Raw genomic sequence first — 20764 nt, forward strand, 5'->3', positions numbered from 1 at the left:
GTGAGAATTGGAAAAGCAGGATGAGTGCTGCTTGCTTCCCTCTGTCTAACTGCTCAGGGTGATTCACCTCCACGAGGCCGAGGAGCCTTCCCTCGGCATGCCAGAAACAACCCAACACCCGGAATCATGGCCCCCATCCACCTGCCATGGATAGCAGAGACAAAGGAAGGGCGGCTCCTTGTAGCCCCCAATCACTCTGATAAAAGAGGAAGATCACCAAATTTAACTGTACATTTAAACATACCTCGAACTCTTCATTACCCAAGGAAAGGTGTAAATATATAAAATGTAAGTCAATAATTACCTATTTACTTCTAGTACATAATCCCTACTTTTAAAATAAGTTTTAAAAATGTTTTTGTCAGTTATTTTTATTTTTTCCCCCAGCTTTATTGAGATATAACTGACATACAACATTGTGTAAGTTTAAAGTCCTACCCGTTGTAATTGCTTCATCTCAGACTCCCCAGCAAACAACCAATTTTTGCTCCTCACAGGCTCTAAGCAAAGCAAGAAATGGCATAGGGACAACTGAAAAAGGGAATGTGATAAATCCGCTTTAACATGCCCTCTATTTAATGGGTGCAGGCTAAATAATTTTACAAGCTCGAAGATAAATTCTGTTATTCCGAATGAGAAATTCTCTCCTTTGATGGCTTGAACACTTTTTCTTCCTCCAAACGCCCAATTTATCATTTCTTGGGACTCTACACTTTAAAATTTGTTGACTAAGTATAGGACACAATCTCCACATTTCATTTGCCACAACTCCTGTAACTGCGCCCAGGTCCCACACCCCCAGTGCGTGGAATTCTAAGGAGCTCCTCCAACCAGAGTATTTCCATAATAGAATTTTAACACCTCCTTGCTAGGTGTTAACAGTTCCACAAGAATTGGCTTTCAACCTCATTCCCTGGGTCAAAAGTTTCGTATTTCTATAGGAGTCAAGGAACAAGCTAATTTACTGATCTTAAACCTCAGGTCCTCTCCCTAAGGGAAAACAGAAAATCATTTAGAGTATGTTCCTTGCCCCTTGGTAAGGAGCACACGGGACATAAGGCCCAGGGCTCACTCCGCACACCTAAGGAAACTCTCACCAATCGACTCTCCCACTTCTTCGACCCAGGGCTTCCCCCAGAGGACCACTACTCTCAGGGACTACTGCCTTCTCCATGAACTGAACATATTTCTAATTACAGCTCTTAGCATCATTTGCTTTTAAATCTCTCCTCTGCTCAGAGCTTGACCTTGCAAGACATTCTCCTTGAAGTTCATTTCTGCTTTTGTCAAATAAAGCACAGAGTACCTCTCTAATCGGGCTCCCAATACACAGGGGTATACAGAAGCCAACTAGCAACTTGGTCATTTTATTCCAGATACAGAAGGCAAAGGCTTGGCAGGGAATTCAGTGGCCCCGGTATTGAGCTTGTTCAACTGGTCCTGTCACATCCAAGCAGTAGCAACAGCACTGTGGACAAGCAGGACTGCACTGGCATGCATAACACATTGTTGAAAATGTTTGGAAGTCAAATTTATAAGTTTCAAATAATAGACTTACTGTTATTAAAAAAGTGCTGATCCCAGAAAGCAATAAAATGTCTTAAAATTCTCATTCAAGATTCCTCTCTTGCCCAGGCAATCTTGCTGGTGGGTAAGAACCTTCACAGGACCTGTGAGCAAGAAGCAAAAGCTGGTGTGCAAGAGGGTGCCAGCTGAGCCCCAGCATCTCCTGTGACCTGACAGCTGTCCCACCCTGTCCTGCAGCAAGAGTTGAGTGGATAGTTGGGAAGTTACTAGAAACAGGGATCAAGGTCTATTGTCCCATGTCCTCCCAGACTGGGGCTTCAGCAGAGGATTTCCCTTTTGTTTTCAAGGTTTTGTTTATTTTTTGTGGTGAGGAAGATTGGCCCTGAGCTAACATCTGTTGCCAATCTTCCTTTTTTTTTCCCCTCCTCAAAGCTCCAGTACATAGTTGTATATCCTATTTGTAGGTCATTCTAGTTCTACATGGGATGCAGCCACAGCATGGCTTGATGAGCGGTGTGTAGGTCTGTGCCCAGGATCCAAACCCAGGGCTGTGGAGCACACGAACTTAACCACTTGGCCACAGGGTCAGCCCCCAGAGGGCTCTCCTTGAGGGTCTTCAACCAGCTGCTGCCCAGAAAGGAATCAGAAAACACTCCTGGCCTCTGGCTGAAGTCACATACTTTCCCTACAGGTGGGCCAGCAAGTAAAACTATAACATGTGATCATCTGAAATGCTAGCTGTCTGGAGATACACCGAAGCTTGAATTCTACACATGAAAGGGAGTTTGGTGTCAGTGTGGACTGAGGGAAAGGGTAGGTGGTATATAGTCAGAGGCTGGAAGGTCAAGCAGAACCTCAGGTGAATAGCTGCTTCCCCTCCCATGACCTTATTGCCTGAGTCATTTAATGGTTCCCATTAGGCTTGGCATCTTAGTCCATTCGGGCTACTGTAACAAAACACCATAGACTGGGTGGCCTATAAACAACAGAAATTTATTCCCCACTGTTCTGGAGACTGGGAAGTCAAGGTCAAGGTGTCAGCAGATTTGGTATGTGGTGAGGGCCTGCTTCCTGGTTCACAGATGGCCATCTTCTTGCTGTGTCCTCCCAGGGCAGAAGAGGCCAGAGAGCTCTCTGGGGTCTCTTTTATAAGAGGACTAATCCCATTCAGCAGGGCTCTACCCTCATGACCTAATCACCTCCCAAAGGCCCCACCTCAAAATACCATCACCTTGGGGATTAGGTTTCAACATAAGAATGTGAGGGGGACACAAACAATGAGACTGTAGCACTTGGTATGATGGGATCAAAAAGCTAAAGAGTCAGACAACTTTTCTCTTGGGCTAAAACATTACTAGCCTGCAAGAGACATAGTCAACACTAACAGAAATACTGTTGCACTGAATGAGTAGTTTGTGCCACGCATTTTGCTAGGCACCAAAACCACATGGTATTATCCCTATTTCACAGGTGAAGACATTGACTTTCTCAAGGTCCTCATGTGATCGACAGTGCAACTGAGACATAGACTCAGGCAGGTCTGTACTCTTAACCAGTATCCTACACTGTCCCCTCTCTACACAATTCTCTCCCCTTTAAGATTTCAGGCCCCTTTTCTATCAAATGAAACAAATATGGGCGGATTATATGGAACATTAGGAGCTCGCAGGTTCATAAATCAATTTGCCATAATCAAAGGGAATATCTTTTACCAACTTAGCATCAACTTGTTCTTTCCATATTTTTTTCTTTTTTTGAGGAAGATTAGCCCTGAGCTAACTACTGCCAATCCCCCTCTTTTTGCTGAGGAAGACTGACCCTGAGCTAACATCCATGCCCATCTTCCTCTACTTTATGTGTGGGGACGCCTACTACAGCATGGCTTTTTACCAAGCGGTACCATGTCTGCACCCGGGATCCGAACCGGCAAACTCCGGGCCGCCAAGAAGTGGAATGTGCGAACTTAACCACTGCGCCAGTGGGCCGGCCCTTCTTTCCATATTTAATACACTCCAGTGGTGGGCATAATTTATGCAGAGCTGAAGAGTGAGGTTAGTAATGTCAGCAAGTCACCCCTGTGAACTAGCTGTCCTGGGAAGACTGTCTTCCTTGTGTTGTTTGCTTATAAACTGCCCATGGAACAAACCCAAGAGAAATCTCTCTTCTGTCTCAAAGGGCTGGCCAGTCCCTTTTCCTTTCTGACCACTTCTAGAAGAGACATACTGGTGTTAAAAGTGTTGCCTTTTTTTTTTTTTTGAAGATCGGCACCTGAGCTAACAACTGTTGCCAACTCTTTTCTTTTCCCTCTTCTTCTTCCCCCCAAAGCCCACCAGTATATTCTAGTTGTGAGTGCCTGTGGTTGTGCTGTGTGGGACGCCGCCTCAGCATGGCCTGATGAGCAGTGCCATGTCCGTGCCCAGGATCCGAACCAGCGAAACACTGGGCTGCCAAAGAGGAGCGCTGAACTTAACCACCCAGTCACGGGGCCGGTCCCGAAAGTGTTGCCTTAATTTAGCTGCTTTCCAGTGGTCTGCCTCCTCACTGGACTGAAGGAAGAGTCCCTAACATTCCCTGAAGCTTTCACCATGCTGTCTGCACCATCCTTTGCGGCTCCCATCAAGCTGCCTAGCAACAGACTGACACTGCTAAGCCAGGCCTGTCTGCTTTCCACTCTCTCTAACTCTTAATTTGACCGGAACCTCAAGAGAGCAGATGGGGGAGAGGAGAGACAATCAATAGGAAAGGACAAGGCCTAGTTAAACTGAGGGAGCTTTGAGGGGAATGGAGATTAACCAGCCATTGGCACGTGACAATCAAAAACCAGGTAGACGACAGAAAAACCATCCCAGGAAGAGACAGCAAAAGAATTCTTCTGAGGAACGCTTTAGAAAAGGTAAAATCTTAGGTACTTTATTCTACAATTCTTAATTTACATGTACTTATTGCTGTCCAAGGCCTAATTGAAGAGGTTAAGTGGCAAATCTTTTCCCTGATCAACACAAGTAATTTTTCTCCTTCATATTGATTTTAACAAGTATCTAAGTGCATTTCCACTTTTAACTGTTCTAATAACTGAACACAGTGCACATTTCTCATTCTTTCATTTAAAAATGGAGAGTGTCAACCAAACGGAATGAAACTATGGTCTTTCTTGGGGGGGTCAAATCATTTACAATTCGTATAAACTTTTAAAGTATAAAGAGCAATATAGGCTAAATACATGAGCTTCATCTGGCATAAAATTATAAACTATTAGCTGATTCATTTCAAAACAAATACAATGAAATATAGAAAGATCATGATAAATTTTACTTTAATCAAATTAAAGTCAGGAATATAAAGACTGGCTCAATTTTTCCTTCATTTCCCAAATATCACTTATTTTCCTACTGTCTTTGCTTAATTTTAACAGGCATATCATAATACACTTGTCCTGGGAAAGCATCTATGATTACAAATAAAAAATAGGCATCCATAAATCCTTAAACACCATTAAACTACCCATGTGTCAATGCCAAATTTGATTTTAATCAAGAAAATTCTTAACAACATTAAATGAGCATTGTTTCATTTATAATGCTGACTTTTAAAAGATATCTGAAAATGAAATGTAGTAAAATTATTGCTTCCAAAGTGAAGGCGGCACAATCTCGACAAGATCGAACTGAAACAAAAGCAAAGTAGACCAACCTTCCTCCCTTCTTTGGATATCTATACACCTTTACAAAGCTATCATTTTTCCTTCTTTACTTTGAAAGGGATGTCCTGCCATCTAGACACTTAAATTCTATACATGTTAAGATATATCCTCAGGATACTAGTGTGTTTAACCACAGAAATGACTTAAATTTGCATGTTAAGCAGTACAATAAATTCTTTACAAAATGCTACTGTGAAGTTCTGTAGGTATATTACTTTGTTAGATAATACAAAAAAAAATCACAATGCAAAACCAAGAGTATTTATTGTTTTTTAAAAAATGCAACATTTATTTCACAATCGCTAGAATCGTAAAATAGCTATTCTTTTTAATTTACAGAATTGAGGAAAGTATTTTAAATGTCAAAAAAATACATGCTGAATGTGATTTATTATATAAGCACCAAAAATCTGAAAAGTTTACGAAAATTGTTTAAACCTGTAAGGTGCATCTATTCATAAATTACATTCAGTTTGAGGGAAGAAACAGTACCTCAAAGCTCATTAATATTTAAGAAATAGCTGAATGGCTTCCAACTTGGTTTACAGCAAAATAAAAAACACTGCTTTTAGTTATATAAGTGCTGCCTTTATTGTAAACGGCAGTTTGATCGTTAAATTTGTTTATGTCGCAGTTTAAGACACTTCATACACAATAGGTACTGAATGTCCCAAAAAAGTTTTTAAAAACTTGAGTCATTTAGCGAACATCTGAAGATAACAAAAAAGTTAGATCTCTTATATTTTTATGTAGAATTGGGTATAAAGTCACTTTGCATCAAATAAAGTTATTTTTAAAATGTTAGCAGTCCACTCAGTAATTAGGACTTTTCTAAATATGTCGCTACATTTTCAGGCAAAAATTGCTATTATGAAGTTAGATGAAGTAAATACAGAATTAATTTCTTGGTTTACAAATCAAAATTATTGTGATATTAAAGCATGCCTCTTTCCAAACCACTTTGTAAATGCTGATAACAATTAAATAAGGAAAATATATGCCAATATTGCTCTAAATATACTGACACGGCCATCCTGAATGACTCGTTAGGTTAGGGAAGGGACTTGGCCTGGTTCCTCAGTTCTGTGGAGTTGCCACCTCCTGCCTCACTCTAAATAGCTTATACAAAATCAAGTTATTCACATTGCTAACACAAAATCTAGCAAGCTACAGTCCTGAATGCCATCTACATTTATATACTTAGCTTTTACTCTGTTTATTAAAGAAAAGAATGTTGTTGTGCTTTTCACATAGCTAAGTTTTCATATCATTTTATTTCTACGTTTCTTGGAAAGGGAAGAAGAAGACCAAAAAAGGAGGAACATGAGGAGAGTCAGACTGTAAAGTAACGTTACACACACAACTAGCCAAATAGCTTCTTAATTTGAAAGATACTATCACCAAAAGGCAATATATATAGAAAGAAAACAAAGTCTCTCCTCCCTAAAATCCATATTATTCCATGATACATTTTCACAGCAACCAGTATATATATCAATATATTTTTCACAATCTGTTCAGTTATCCATTGGGTATGCTTTTAGAATTAAAAGATGTCATTATCATAGCATTCTAAACACTGTACTAATAGGGAAATGTGCTTAGAAATGGTTCAGTGATTTGCTCATTATGATGTCTATTTACAAAGATATCTATTTACGTTAGCAATAAATAATCCTGATATCAAAAGGGATAATGCTCATGCACACACCAAGATGGCTGCATGCTCTTAAAATATTTACACATAGTTCCTCTCTTCTCTCTCTCGCATGAACAGTGAAAGTGCTCTTCCTTCAATTTTCTCCACATTAGTCTTGCTTCTGGGGGATGCATCCTTCCATTTCTACAACTTCAGGCCATCCTTCATATTTGTTTGTGTCCTTATTATTCTTTATGTACTGTTAGAACACAATAATAGTATACAGTTTTAAAAACCTTTGTGAACTGCTTATCTGCAGTAACATACTTTAGTACATTCATTTCAGCAACACTCACGTCAACAATGAGTTCATATAAGTTATTGTTCAAGACATTAAAAAAGCAACCCTTGGGGCCTGGCATGTAGTGACAGAGCTTCAAATAACAGCTGAAAGAACAAAACACCTCACGTATTTTTTAAAGGATCATTTGTTACTCAAAAAGTAAAGTTTATCTTCTAGCTTCTAAAGTATTTCCAAACTTGATTACAATATGAAAAGATCAATTAAAATCTTTATTAACCAATGCTTCCTAAAAGGCTAAAGATAATCATATGCCAATGCACTGTCATGTAGGAAACAAATTTCCATGCAGAATTTGACTATTTTTAAGTCTTAAAATTAAAACAGCGCCATGGTTATTTCAAATAAGTGATTGATTACTGAGAATTACGAAAAATATATGAACATATTTAAAGTCTGCTTTATCTAAGCTTCAAATAACTCAGATAGGAATGTGTACCATATGGTTTCATACAATTTTCTTTCGTCTATTAATTATGAAAGTCTAAGACACTAACCTGTTCAAAAGGGCTTTTGGTCTTAATGCCTTTACCACCACAGAAGACCCAATTGTCTCGAAAACCAAGAGTAGTAATAGACGTACTCCCCAAGTCAGCAATGAGCCGCCGTGCCTCATCATTGAGTCTTAAAGGAGGAGAGAAAGAATAATACAGTAAATGTAGTGCCCAGTATTTTAGCTAAGTAATACTGACTCACCTAGGATATTTAACACATGAGATACAATGAGAAAATTGCCAGTGTAAATTAAGAGAACATTAGAAAAAGAATAAAGAAACTTTTTCAGAGTAACATTCCTACCATTTGAATTCTTTAGAGACAAATGACATGAAATACAGCAATTGATTTTAAGTTTATCCTATTAAGAAGTACCTTTTAGATGCCTTTATTTCACAACAATAATTCACTTTCATCTACATTCATCAAACAAATAAGGACACTGTAGTTAGTAGATGTTTATCCAGGTTAATCCAAGGTCTTAAGCAATCAATATCTTTGGAAAATTAAAAATCTCTTTGAATCTCCACTAAACCCTCTTTAAATTACATTCGAAGAGGATAAAGGTAAATGCTAATAGAAATCAGGATGTTTCTAATACTATTATTTAAAAGAAAATGAAGTTTGAGAATAGGGATATAAATTGTACTTGAGTGATAACTGCCAAGTGGTTATCTAATAAAAAGGAAATATTAACCACACAGCAGCTAAGTACCTGCCAGCAGGAGGAAGGGCAGTGACAAAAATCAACTGCTAGGGAAACAGCTAACTGAAAGACGCCGTTAAAGAACTTTGTGTAGGTTATTACCCAATGCTGAGTGACTCTCAGTCTCCCTTCTGTCTCAAAAGGGAGAAGCAATTCAGTAGAAACATGCTAGCTGTAGAGTTAAAAAAAAAAAAGAAAATGATAATTAAGGGCCATCTGTGCAGGTATTTGGCAGTAAGTGCTATATATCACTCAAAAGATGGCACTTATGTGCCCAGCAACAGACGAATGGATAAAGAAGATGTGGTACATATATATAATGGAATACTACTCAGCTGTAAAACAGAACAAAATCATTCCATTTGCGATAACATGGATGGACCTTGAGGGAATTATGTTAAGTGAAATAAGCCAGCGAGAGAAGGATAATCTGTGTATGACTCCACTTATATGAAGAATTTAAAATTATGGACTAAGAACAGTTTAGTGGATACCAGGGGAAAGGTGGGGTGGGGGGTGGGCGCGAAGGGTGAAGTGGTGCACCTACAACACGAATGACAAACATTAATGTACAACTGAAATTTCACAAGATTGTAACCTATCATTAACTCAATAAAAAAAAAAGATGGCACTTATGGATCAATTAGAGAGGCTTGTTCTGCTAAAATCTGAGGCAAAGGGAAGATTTATATTTGCAAATGGCTGGAGGATCATTAACTGCAAACAGCATGATCAGAGAGGAAGGTACCTATTTATCCCACGGTGTTCTTTGAAACATCCCAAGCTGACGTCAGCTCCTTTAATGTAGTAATGAAACACTAAGTACAACAGTTCTCATTTAACTAACTTGAAGATAAATAGGTTAGTTTATGTTTTAAAAAAAACAACTTTATAAAACAGGGAAGAACTACATACATCATTAAGCTTTCACAATTTACGCAAACCCCATCCACGGGGCAATGGAGCTGATGTGACCACGGCCTGGCCACTGCTAACCTCCCGGGGGATGTTCACTAGAATCAGGGAGAACATCAGCTGTGCCCTGGAATATTTAGCCTTTCAGACTCAAATCTATATAGAGGGATGCCTTTAAACCAAGTGAAATAAGAATAAATGAAATGGCCACACAAAAGAGCCAGTGAAGACTGAGACCTTCCAGAGATTCACGTGTACTTCCTTGGGGCTTTCTCCCCAGGGAGGTCTGTGTTTCCTGTGCCCATCCTCACATGACTTAGCTTTCACTAATTCACTCATTTGTTCACTTGATAAGCAACTTTTATATTAGGGGGACACTCTCTGAAACTATTGCCTGAACCCTGTTTTCAGTTCTTAGAACTGATCAGAATGGTTCACTGTGCCTAAACTATACAAACAATGCAGCTGATGCTGAACACCTACTTTCCATCTGGGCCTCTGGAATTTGGGGATGTGTTAGGCAGAGGGGACCTACATGACCAGCTCCCAGTAAAAACCCTGGGCACTGTCTTTAATAAGTTTCCCTAGTAGATAGCATTTCACAGCACTATCACAATTTGTTGCTGGAGGACTTAAGTATGTCCTTTGTGACTCCACTTGGGAGAGGACTCTTGGAAACTTGGGCCTGGGTCCCTCCAAAATTTGTGCATTCTCCCTTTTGCTGATTTTGCTTTGTTTCCTTTTGCTGTAAAAAATCATAGCCATGAGTGAGCAGTTCTATATGCCGAGTCCCGTGAGTCCTCCTAGGGAATCATCAAACCTGGGGGTGGTTTTGGGCACCTCTGAAACATGTCCCTACGTATCTCTAACTATAGTATTATAACAAGGTAACTTTCTCAATAACTTCTAAAGTTTTCTGATCTGCCCATGTAGAATTTGGGGGGATTTTATTATTCCTTTTTGATATCTTCTATTTAATTAAGTAAAAGATAATTTCATGTTTCAAAAAAGTTTAAAACCATACAACAGAGCCAATATTTTGAGCAATTGATTAAACATATAGTAGGTGTCAAAATGCCCTATTTCTTTAAAAGCCAGTGTAACTAATGTATTCACAGGGAGCATATATTTTGGAGAAATAAGCTTTTTATTCTATACAGGAGTACCATGAGTTTGTTACATATATTTTAATCTTTACTAATGATCTTAACCAGTTGATATGCTAAAAATTTATATGAAATAAATTATTTTAGTTAAGAATTTTCTTTAAAATGAATAGAAAATCATTTTGTGACAAACCAGAAGGTAGACGAGACAGAGATCAAGTTTTCCTACAACAGATTCTAAAGCTGCACAGAGGCAATCTGGAGAAGAAAGAGGAAGTGGGAACTGGAGATGGGGAGTCTCTGAGCCCTGCCTCCATCTCTGCTGGGAAAGGAGAAACAACTGATAGTCCTACAGTCACACCATCAAACCAAGCCAATGCTCCCTTTCTCGAAAGTACAGAAAGCAACAAGCAGAACTGATATTCTGAGCTCAACTCTGGGAATAACCACTGGGGAGGTGGAAGTGTTAAGTGTTAAGAACTTTGGAAGAAAATCACCATGTTACCTCAAGAGTTTGAAGAATAAGAAACGCTAGGCATAGATGACCATGTAACCTAGACTTTAAAGAGGCCATATTATAAAAAGTTCAGACTACAAATTCTTATGAGAGATTATGACTCTTTAAAAACAAACAAACTTTAAAAAACCCCAGCAAGTTTCACTATGCAATTGCTTACAATCCCAGGAAAAAGGAGGATAGTTTCTAAATTAGTGCTCCTATAGAAGTGTTCTGTGATGGGCTCAAACTCGAAAAAGGAAGTGTGCAAAAATACAAGGCAAATCCTATTACTAATGATGCAACATTTACTACTACTACCAGGAAGACCTGTAGTGCTCAGCAGACAAGACTCATTAAAATATTAAAGGCCACAGGAAGAACTTTTGCTAAGTGCAGATAACGAAGGGACCCACTATTTTATAAGAATGATATAACATCGAGATCAAACCATGACTGTCTTTTCCAGGGAGGCAAACACTCTTTGATCAGCATAAAAAGGGAACAGTAGCTGAGGAATGTCTACATAAGTGCTTAAAGTAAATTCAAGCTCCCAGCCCACATATGTCACACACTTAAATTCTAAAGGAACTTGTTAATATAGTTTTCAACGCAGTGTCAGTTATTTTAGAAGCATCATGGAAAATGAAGATGCTAAGACATTAAAAGTTAGTTAAATATTCCAGCTTTTGAAAAAGACAAGGAAAATTTTAGAAACAATGGTCTGATAAAACTAATTCCAATTCCTAGCAAAATTCTAGAATGGATAACAAAAAGGAGATCTTGTGAGCATTAAAAAAATGAAGAAAAGAAAGAGAGGGCGTAGTGGGAAGGAGGGAGGAACAAATAAAGCCAAGTTATCATCTCAGCTATTTCAGCTTTTGAAGAGGTTTTTGGGCAGTAGATCAGGGGACTATAATTAGCATAGTTCATGAATTTGAAGCAAGCATCTGATAGTCTCAGAATATAGCCTCTATGAATAAAATAATGAAATAGCAGCTGGACGGTCTGCCTATTAGGGTACATTGGCAGCTGTCTGAAAAGTAGTTTCTGCAGTTGATTAACAGATGAATCCCTGGGAGGAGGCCTCTAGCGGGGTGGCACACTGCCCTTGGTAAACATTTGTATCAATGACTTAGATTTAGACCTAAGAAGGCCTTTGGAGAGAAGATAAAGCCTGGATCATGGAAACCTCATAGGACAAATGTCAAGATCAAAACCAAGTAGGCCGAAATCAGCAAAATTAAATTTAACAAGGATAAATGAATACAAAGTCCTTCATTTAGATTAAACAAAATCAAGTTCTGAATGGGGAGAAAGACCTGACTTGGCAGTGGTTGAAAAAAAAAGTCTGAGATCAAATGAAAAGATCTGAGAATTTAACTTGACCAAAAATTCATGAGCCAAAAATGGGATGTGACTGTTTAAAGAAAACTAATACAATACTAATCTGCATGAATATTCAAAGAAATGTAATCTCTAAGACATGGTAAGCTAGCATCTCCATTGTACCCTGTACTGGCCAGACCACATCTGGAACACTGTGTTCAATCTGGGGCACTCATTTAAAGAGAGATGATAATAAACTAGAGAATGTCTAAGAAATGCAGCCAGGAGGGTACAATGACCTAGAAACTTCACATGATAAAAGTTAAAAAACCCATGTGTATCAAGCCTGGAAAAGAGAAATTCCAATTGGTTTGAAGTCCTTGAGGTGTCAAATGATTTGGGGAACTTATTTATTGTTTTGCTGCTACATTTACCCAAGTTAGACTATCAGGTAGAATTTAGAGGGAGATCACCCTGAGAACATAACATTTACTTACGAATGGTTTTTTTGTTGTGTTTTGTTTCAAATAGAGAAATGATGAGGGTACTGGCACCCTTAGGAGGTGAGCAGTTCAGGGGTGGTACTCACAGAGAAGTTCCAATCTCACCCTTGCTGGGACGCTGGTTCAGGTGACCTTTAAGATCCCCTACTTTAGGACATCCACATGTAAACCCTTCTCTTAGCCACGAAGTTAACATGTCACAGAGAGTTCTTCCCAAAAGGAGGAATACAATAGCAAAATTTGGCTTGCTCATTCAAACTACTATATTCTTCATTAAAGAAACAAAAAACAACTTATTTTAGAAGGGGATGGGTGGAAAGTAGGCATTATTATAGAGACCTGCACTCCCCAAAATCTAAGTTTTCTTAGATACAGGATATTTTTCTGTTTTGTTTTTAAAATGGGCTTCCTAGTTAAAATCAAGAAATATTTGGATAAAAAAAGTAAAGAGGTTTCTTTAGGGCAGAACTTCAGAGCCTTTCAATGTAAATCTCTAAAAGATGCAAAACACAAGGTGCCATCCCCAAACTTACTTGACCATTAGTTTTAAAGGACTGGAGTTCCACCAGAACACACTTTGGGAAATGCTGTGATGGAGGCCAACCCCAGTCATTCTGCTGAATTTCACAGTATAGCCCAGGAGCTCATTATGTATAGTAGAAACCAGGTCAGAGAACTATAGAGAATTGAGTCCTGCTTTCCCTAATCAACATGGATATCAACTCCCTGTCTTGGAGAGAGCAGGCACATCCAATTGGTATTCTAAACTCTCTTGGGTATCAGTGGGAGGACAAACCATTCCTTACGAAGGAAAATCCAGTGGCTCAGGGGCCTTATGTAAGGAAAAGCCATAATACATGAGGAGAAGTAAGCATGGCTTTTCCCATATAAGACTGGGTTTACCACAACTGATGGGTCGTTTAAAATGTTCCACAATCAGACATGGCAAAGGTATGCTTATATTTTCTTATGTTGAATAGACGTAGATGGCCTTTCACAAGGATTGTTTGTCCATTTCTGTATAAAGGACACAATGCTTACAATTTATTTCACTAGGGTTTGGAGAGGGAAGTATTTGAAATATAAATTCATGTCCCCCAAACTGAAAACGCATACAACTGAATTCATTTTAAATGCACAGAAGTTGAGTCATACATTAACCAAGTGTAAAGACATCCAAGTTTAGACTTCTCCTTTTGCCTTATAGGTTGAACCCTCTTCTGAGGCTGTTTTTGGTGCATTTGATGGGTATCAATAAACAGGAGCTGAAGAGTAAACAGCATCCTCACCTTGGTTCTTAGGTATGGCTACAATTTATTATTAACAGAAGGGGAACAGGTCTGATGCTCATCAGGAATAATAATGAAATAACCTGACAAAAAAGAGAGGCCATACGCATCTATTCAGAAAAGTAGGGCTTTTTTTTTTTAACTTTAAAACTTCAAATTATACATGTAATATCCTATTCTCTCAGCAAAAGCAAATAGCAAGCTACTTGTTTTTTGACAAGGAAAACCTAATTACATTCTGTTTAGTTTTATCGAGCTGAATGGCAATGGATGAATGTCAGTTTTATTCAACCTTCAATTTATGATATTTAACACATTCTTGACTGAACCAGTTAAAATGCACAATGTCAATGAAACTACTTCAGCTTGGAAACCTTCACAAAGCGGCACTATGTTTTTAGTGCATCTCTGCAATAATGTAGTTACACATTAAATGTATCTATAAAAAATTAATACATAGAAAGACATGCCATAATCCTGCGTGGAACTTATAGTTTTAAAGCCTTTTCAATTAAAAATCTATTAGGGATGTTTGTTATTCTTGATAAAAGTAACCTGCGTAAACTATCATAGTTTGAGGAAGAAGACTATTAAAGAGGACTTAGCCCCACCAGAAATGTATTAAGTATACTTATTTTTTTTTAAAAATAGTCATTAAAAAATTGAAATAACATCTTATTAGAGCAGGAATAAACAGATGAACAGAAAAGAACTTCCAGAAACACAGTCAAATCTATATAAAATCAGGCATTTCCCTCACATAAGAACAGTGACTTATAGTCACTGAGAAGTTACAAGTAGTTTCTAAAATACACGAAAACAGTAAAATCACTAGGAGAGAAAAATCTACTAAATATTTAATTTAGAGACGGAAAAACACTTCTCAAATATAAAAGTAGAAGAAACTAAAAAGGAAAATCCATACACTTGACTACATAAGAATTATGTTAAACTTCTAAAAGCCGAAAAGCACCATAGATTAACAAAATTAAAAGCAAAATAATATATTGTAACATGAGAAATGGTTAATATCGTTAACATATAAAGGGCTCTTACAAATCAATGAGTCACAAGACAACTATAGAAGAGCCAAAAACATTTGTGAAAATAATCCAGCCTCACCAATAACCAAAGAAAAGTATGTTAACAAAAAATCCCTTTCCAAAAGGTTTAGTATTGGGAACTTTTAAAAAATTAACAATTGGTGTCATGGAACTTCTGAGAGACACGTAAAATCAGTACAAACTTAAAAAAAATTCTTTTTTAAAAACGTGCACTTCTTCAACAATCTTACTTCAAAAAAATTCGTCTTAAGGAAACAGAGATGATTGTTCAAAAGATTTTTCCTAATTATGAAAAATTGGAAATAGCCTAAGAATCCAGCATACGTATTTTATTAAATTCTAAGTCATGACATATGTTTAAAAACTATACTAGGCAGACATGAACAATTTTGTTATGAAAAATATTTAATAATATGGGAAAATATTGATCACATAAATAAATGAAAAAGGGTGCTATAAATACTACCACTCCAAATGTTTCAAATGAAGAAAACATGTGCATTAAGAAATCTGGAGATGGAAACTAAACTATCATCAATGGTTATCTTTGATAGTGAGATGAACTGGAACTTGTTTTCTTCTTTGTGCTTTTCTATATTTTCCAAATTTTTCTAACATACACAGTTTTAAGAAAAAAGTTACAAACTACCACCTATTAACCTTTATTAAAAATATATCACACTTCTCCTTTTTACAATTAATTCTACTTCTAGGAATTTACCCTAAGGATATAACCAAAGGTGCAAAAAAATTTATGCAAAACGATATTTATCACAATGTTATTTATAATACAAAAAACTTGGCAATAATAGAGAACTTTTAAATAAAAGTGAGGCCATATGATCAACTGTTAGTAAACCATGAAAAATGCTACTGAATATTAATGTCAGAGAAAACAATTTAATTCTGTTAAAAACAGAATATAAAAGAGAATCTGGCAAACTTCATGTACAATATGATTATCATTTCACAACAATATATGCATGGTAAATACATAGAAAGACAGAAGGAAGCAAACTAGAAAAAATGTTAATAGTGTTTATCTGGAAGTTGGATTACTCTGCTCTATTTTATCAACTTTTTTCACTGAAAATGTATTACTTTTATAATTATAAATTATAGCTCCAAAAAGTTGCACACATTTTAAAGTTTACATACTTGGTTGCTCCATCATCATAGGTTCCCATTAAGACTATTGTTCCATCTTGTATAGACTTAAGAAATTCAATAAATGGGGCCACATCTGAGGAAAAAGAAAGAGTTGAAGATTTTTTTTTTAAATGACTAAGTAACCATCATGATAATCTCTAAGTCAATATAAGATATGAAGTGTTTGCAAATCAGTAATTTATAATGTAGGGTAACCAGAAGGGAGATAAATCTTATGAACAAATAAAAATATTAAGTTTGTCCCTTAATATGATCCCACCATCAACTTAAAATTTCCTAATCCTGATTCATCCTACGTGTCTTTGGTACTGATTTTCCAGGGCTACATGAAAAAAAGCACAGCAAAGTCATATAAAAGCATGCTTAGGATTTAAAGTAAGAAACTCAGGGGTGCAGGAGAAAGGCTCATGGACTCCCTGAGTGTTTGTAAAATTTGTTTGCGTGGGTGCTTTTCTAAAAAGAGGAAATAAAGATTTTATCTAATTCACAAAAGGATCTGTTTCTAAAAAAATTAGATGAATATATATACACACACACATACAAACACAACTGAATTAAGGGATCTTCTGGGCATACCTACTCACTATAAACTAGTCACTACTCGCTTCATCCAGTGTCTCAAGGTTCACAAGGACTTCAAACTAAACCCCTTCACAGTGACTACAAACTGGTGATGCCTGAGGGCGGATCAGGTACACAAACCATTCCACATCCTCAACTCTTCACAATATCCGGTTTCCTTACAGTCCCAAGTCCAATACTACTTCAAAACTGGGTTACCTCAAATTTACTCAGTTTCTTTCCACAGCAAAGATTCCAAAGGTTTTCTCTAATTAAATTCCATGTTATAACAGCATTTTCAATTCAGAGAAAAATGCAGTGGGGCAACTAACAAATCACTTCCATTTAAATGCAAAGATGGCAGTAAACTGCAACTATTTCTTAATTTGAGGAGTATTTTCCGCAGTAATAAATCTACCTGTGATGAAACACCAGAGCTTCTGGTCACACGACTGATTTCAGCAACAGTGCTGTAAGACTGTTTCTAAGTGGTAAGTTTCGGTAAGATCGATTATGGTTTTAGAATCTAAAACTGATGGTAGCATTTTAAGTTTACACAGTTCTGACACATACGGAAAGTTCTCCTAATCTCATCTGAAGAATAAATAACAACTGGCATCTCATCACAAGCTGAAGAAATGCTAGAAAAGCTGAATGGTCTGAAAACTTAAATTTCAGAAAGCCTAACTGCCGTTGGCTCTCAGGAAATATATAAAGTGGTTGGGGTTGGGGAGATGCAGGCGAGAGCCTCATGCTGATAAATTTCCCAAACCAACAACTCAGAGAAAAACCAAAGGATGAATCAGTGTTGATCTTCCTTCAAACTTGAAGAAATTCCTTTCTTTCAGCCACATTCTTCTTGGAAGTGCCAGTTCCTTGCCTCTGCATGCTGATGACTGATTTCTACCCACTCCAAACTTCCAAATTAGGAAGATATCCGCGTATTGTGAGTCCAATGAACTAGAAAGAAAATTCTATTCCTTCTCTCAAATATTCATCTACTTCAATAATAATCCCAGTTATGATTAAGTTTTGAGACTGAAAAATCATACGTAAAGAAGTCAATTCAGCCAGTTAAAATGCTTCAATTGGTTATGCCCTTCTTCAAATGACTTATTTTTTTAAAATTTCAGATAGAAACCTAAAGAAGCCCAAAGCTTTCAACAGTTGTCCTGCAGAATATAGAACTTTAGATTTAAAAAAAATCTCAATTAGGATATTATTGCTCTTAATTACACACTGCAATTTTTATAAAAAAGCAAAGTATATATAATATGACTGATCACCTAAATATAGGTGGGCCTTTAGCGAAAAGAAAGTAAGAGAAACAAAATGAACTAACACAAAAATAGTAGCATTTTTCTCTCACTAATGGGCTACATTATATTGAGGTGATTAAGAAGTCAGAGCTAGCAAAGGAACAGTTACATGTTATTCACACTTACCTCCTCCCCACATGTCAAAATATTTGGTATCTATTACTTCTCCTGTTTTTCCTGAAAGAGATTGAATTCATACCAAATTATGCAACTGAAATATACTCTACACTGTATGAGACAAATGATCTTATCCAATGATTGATGTGAATTCATTAGCAGAGAAAGAATTACTTTAAGAAAGATTTAAGGGGCCGGCCCTGGGGCGGGGCGGTTAAGCTCCTGCGCTCTGTTTTGGCGGCCCAGGGTTTCCCTGGTTCTGATCCTGGGCGTGAACACGGCACCGCTCGTCAAGCCATGATGAGGCAGCATCCCACATGCCACAACTAGAGGGACCCACAACTAAAAATACACAACTATGTACCGGGGGGCTTTGGGGAGAAGAAGGAAAAATAAAATCTTTAAAAAGACAAAATCTGAACTGTATGCAACCGAAATATATTTCTGAAGGGTAATTTCTGGAGAGGACTTTTTCACTTATCTTATAAGCCAAAGAGTAGCAAATAGAAGTTCACCACTGACTGCAGACTATTCAAATTCGACATTAGGTATTTATCATCCTTATGTGTTACCATCTTCCCTTATTTAAGAATTACCCCAAAATACATAAACCTTTCACAGAAAGATTTTTTGTTTTCTATCATTAGAGCCATCCTTTAAAAAAATTTACATTTATACCCCTTTTCAAATTGTTTTTTTTGCTATCAATTAAACAAATAGGTACTGAACCTTTTACCTAAGAAAATGAAGAAGAAACTCAAAAATTTATCTCTTGCTGTGAGAGAAACAAAAAATATTTTCCTACACTATGAACCGGGTAAGGTGGCTGCGGTTTCTAACTACCCTGTACAGCTTTACAGGGTTATTGTACCAGAAAGAGAAGATCAGCATGCAGTTAGGCCTCACTTTTTGGGCTCATATTTTCAGATCTGATTTTGCAGGAACACTCGAGATACTCAGGATTCAATGAACTTATTTACACTAATGAACTTATCAGAAGAATGAGGACAATACTGAAAAATTATAATTAATTGTTACCCTTCATTCCTCCCCCATCCCATCCAATAGTCCATCACCCGTGGTCATTTTACACACCCACATTCATGTCAATCTATCTTCACATTATATTAGAATTCTAAAATTTGCAGCAAGAATTCATCAATGTAACGTCAGATTTGTGGTTTTCTGACAATCTCATGGGAGGCTCTCCACGCATTGCAGTTGGACACTTCCGAGAAAGCATGCTACAATTTAGACATTGAGTCTCCACCTACAGCTGATTTTCTGGGGGCTGGGGGGAGGAGTGGGAGGAGGACTTCAGTGTCAAGAGTGGTACTTTCTGACCTGATCCCTTGATATTATAGTGTGTTTTACTTTGGGGCATATGACTATTCACTGACTACATCCATAAGCTAAAATAACTACTCTTACCATTTACCAAGGCAACATTGATCCCTCTTCCAACATTATTCTTGACACCACTCATTAAACTGAAGGAAAAAAAGTCAAGACAAATTTAGAATTAGATATTGCACAAACATACATTAAAGAAATAAAGAAATAAAAGAAGTTGGGGATATTATATACACACAATTGTTTAGTACTGCAGAGGAGATTAAAAGGTCTCTACGAGGTTAGAGAAGACAGTCTAACATTGAATAACTTTAAAGCAGTGTCCTTAAATAAAACTTCACAAATAGAAGTAGATATTAACAAGTATTAGGGCAAAATACTAGTCTGTTTCTTGTTGCTCTGCGTCAGACCATGAAATACCATTTTAGAAAGTCTTTAAAATATGTGGACATTATGCACATATTCTACACCATTCTGAAGGGATCCAACAATTGATAACCTCTTTTGCACTTTCTGCAATATCAATGTGACATGAAACAGAAGTGAGATGCTACCCAAATCTTTTATAATCTGAAAGCAAGAATGTTTCATGAATGTTTCATAAATGTTTCACCTAACTGTGAACATTTCCTTAGAGATTATCAGTGGAAAATTTCCCTGTACTCAGAAGGAATATAGAACTCATATAATGACAGCATCTAACCATGGTCACTTGTATTGTCATACCTGAGGTAATCAACATCTGCTGGTAGCTTACAGACCACTACATAAAGACAATGACACTGTGAAATAGAAGGCATCAGTAACACATTTGCCTGGTATCAGTTCAGCTTGTTCAATCAGAATTATTAAACTTAAATTTTGTGTACCTTTAATTGTTAAAATTAAAGGTAATAGTAATACTTCCACTGGTGTGCTATTCAATGTTTAACAACTGGTTTGAGGTTGAGAGAGAGGGAAGAGTATGCATGTGTGAATACACACACACATATCCATATATTTATACACCTATGCACACATATACAGGTACATAAGCTTATTATATAAATTTTACTGATATAAAGAATGTATAGCACACAATTTCACAAATAAAATCTATAATACTTTATTGCAA

General features: G+C 37.0%; 1 protein-coding gene across 1 annotated transcript in view; it reads right to left on the reverse strand.

Moving 5' to 3' along the window:
• Nucleotides 1-4823: 4823 nt before the first annotated feature.
• FAM3C (FAM3 metabolism regulating signaling molecule C) overlaps nucleotides 4824-20764 on the reverse strand; it is a 48741-nt gene continuing 32800 nt past the window's right edge. The window contains exons 6-10 of the mRNA XM_014839088.3: nucleotides 19729-19787; nucleotides 18307-18357; nucleotides 16289-16373; nucleotides 7725-7851; nucleotides 4824-7125 (exon numbers count right to left, since the gene is read on the reverse strand). Coding sequence (XP_014694574.1) covers nucleotides 7036-7125; nucleotides 7725-7851; nucleotides 16289-16373; nucleotides 18307-18357; nucleotides 19729-19787 — 412 coding nt within the window. The 3' untranslated portion in view covers nucleotides 4824-7035. The remainder of the gene's footprint in view (nucleotides 7126-7724; nucleotides 7852-16288; nucleotides 16374-18306; nucleotides 18358-19728; nucleotides 19788-20764) is intronic.

The sequence above is a fragment of the Equus asinus genome, chromosome 1, assembly GCF_041296235.1.
Source record: "Equus asinus isolate D_3611 breed Donkey chromosome 1, EquAss-T2T_v2, whole genome shotgun sequence".
Classification (NCBI taxonomy): Eukaryota; Metazoa; Chordata; class Mammalia; order Perissodactyla; family Equidae; genus Equus; species Equus asinus.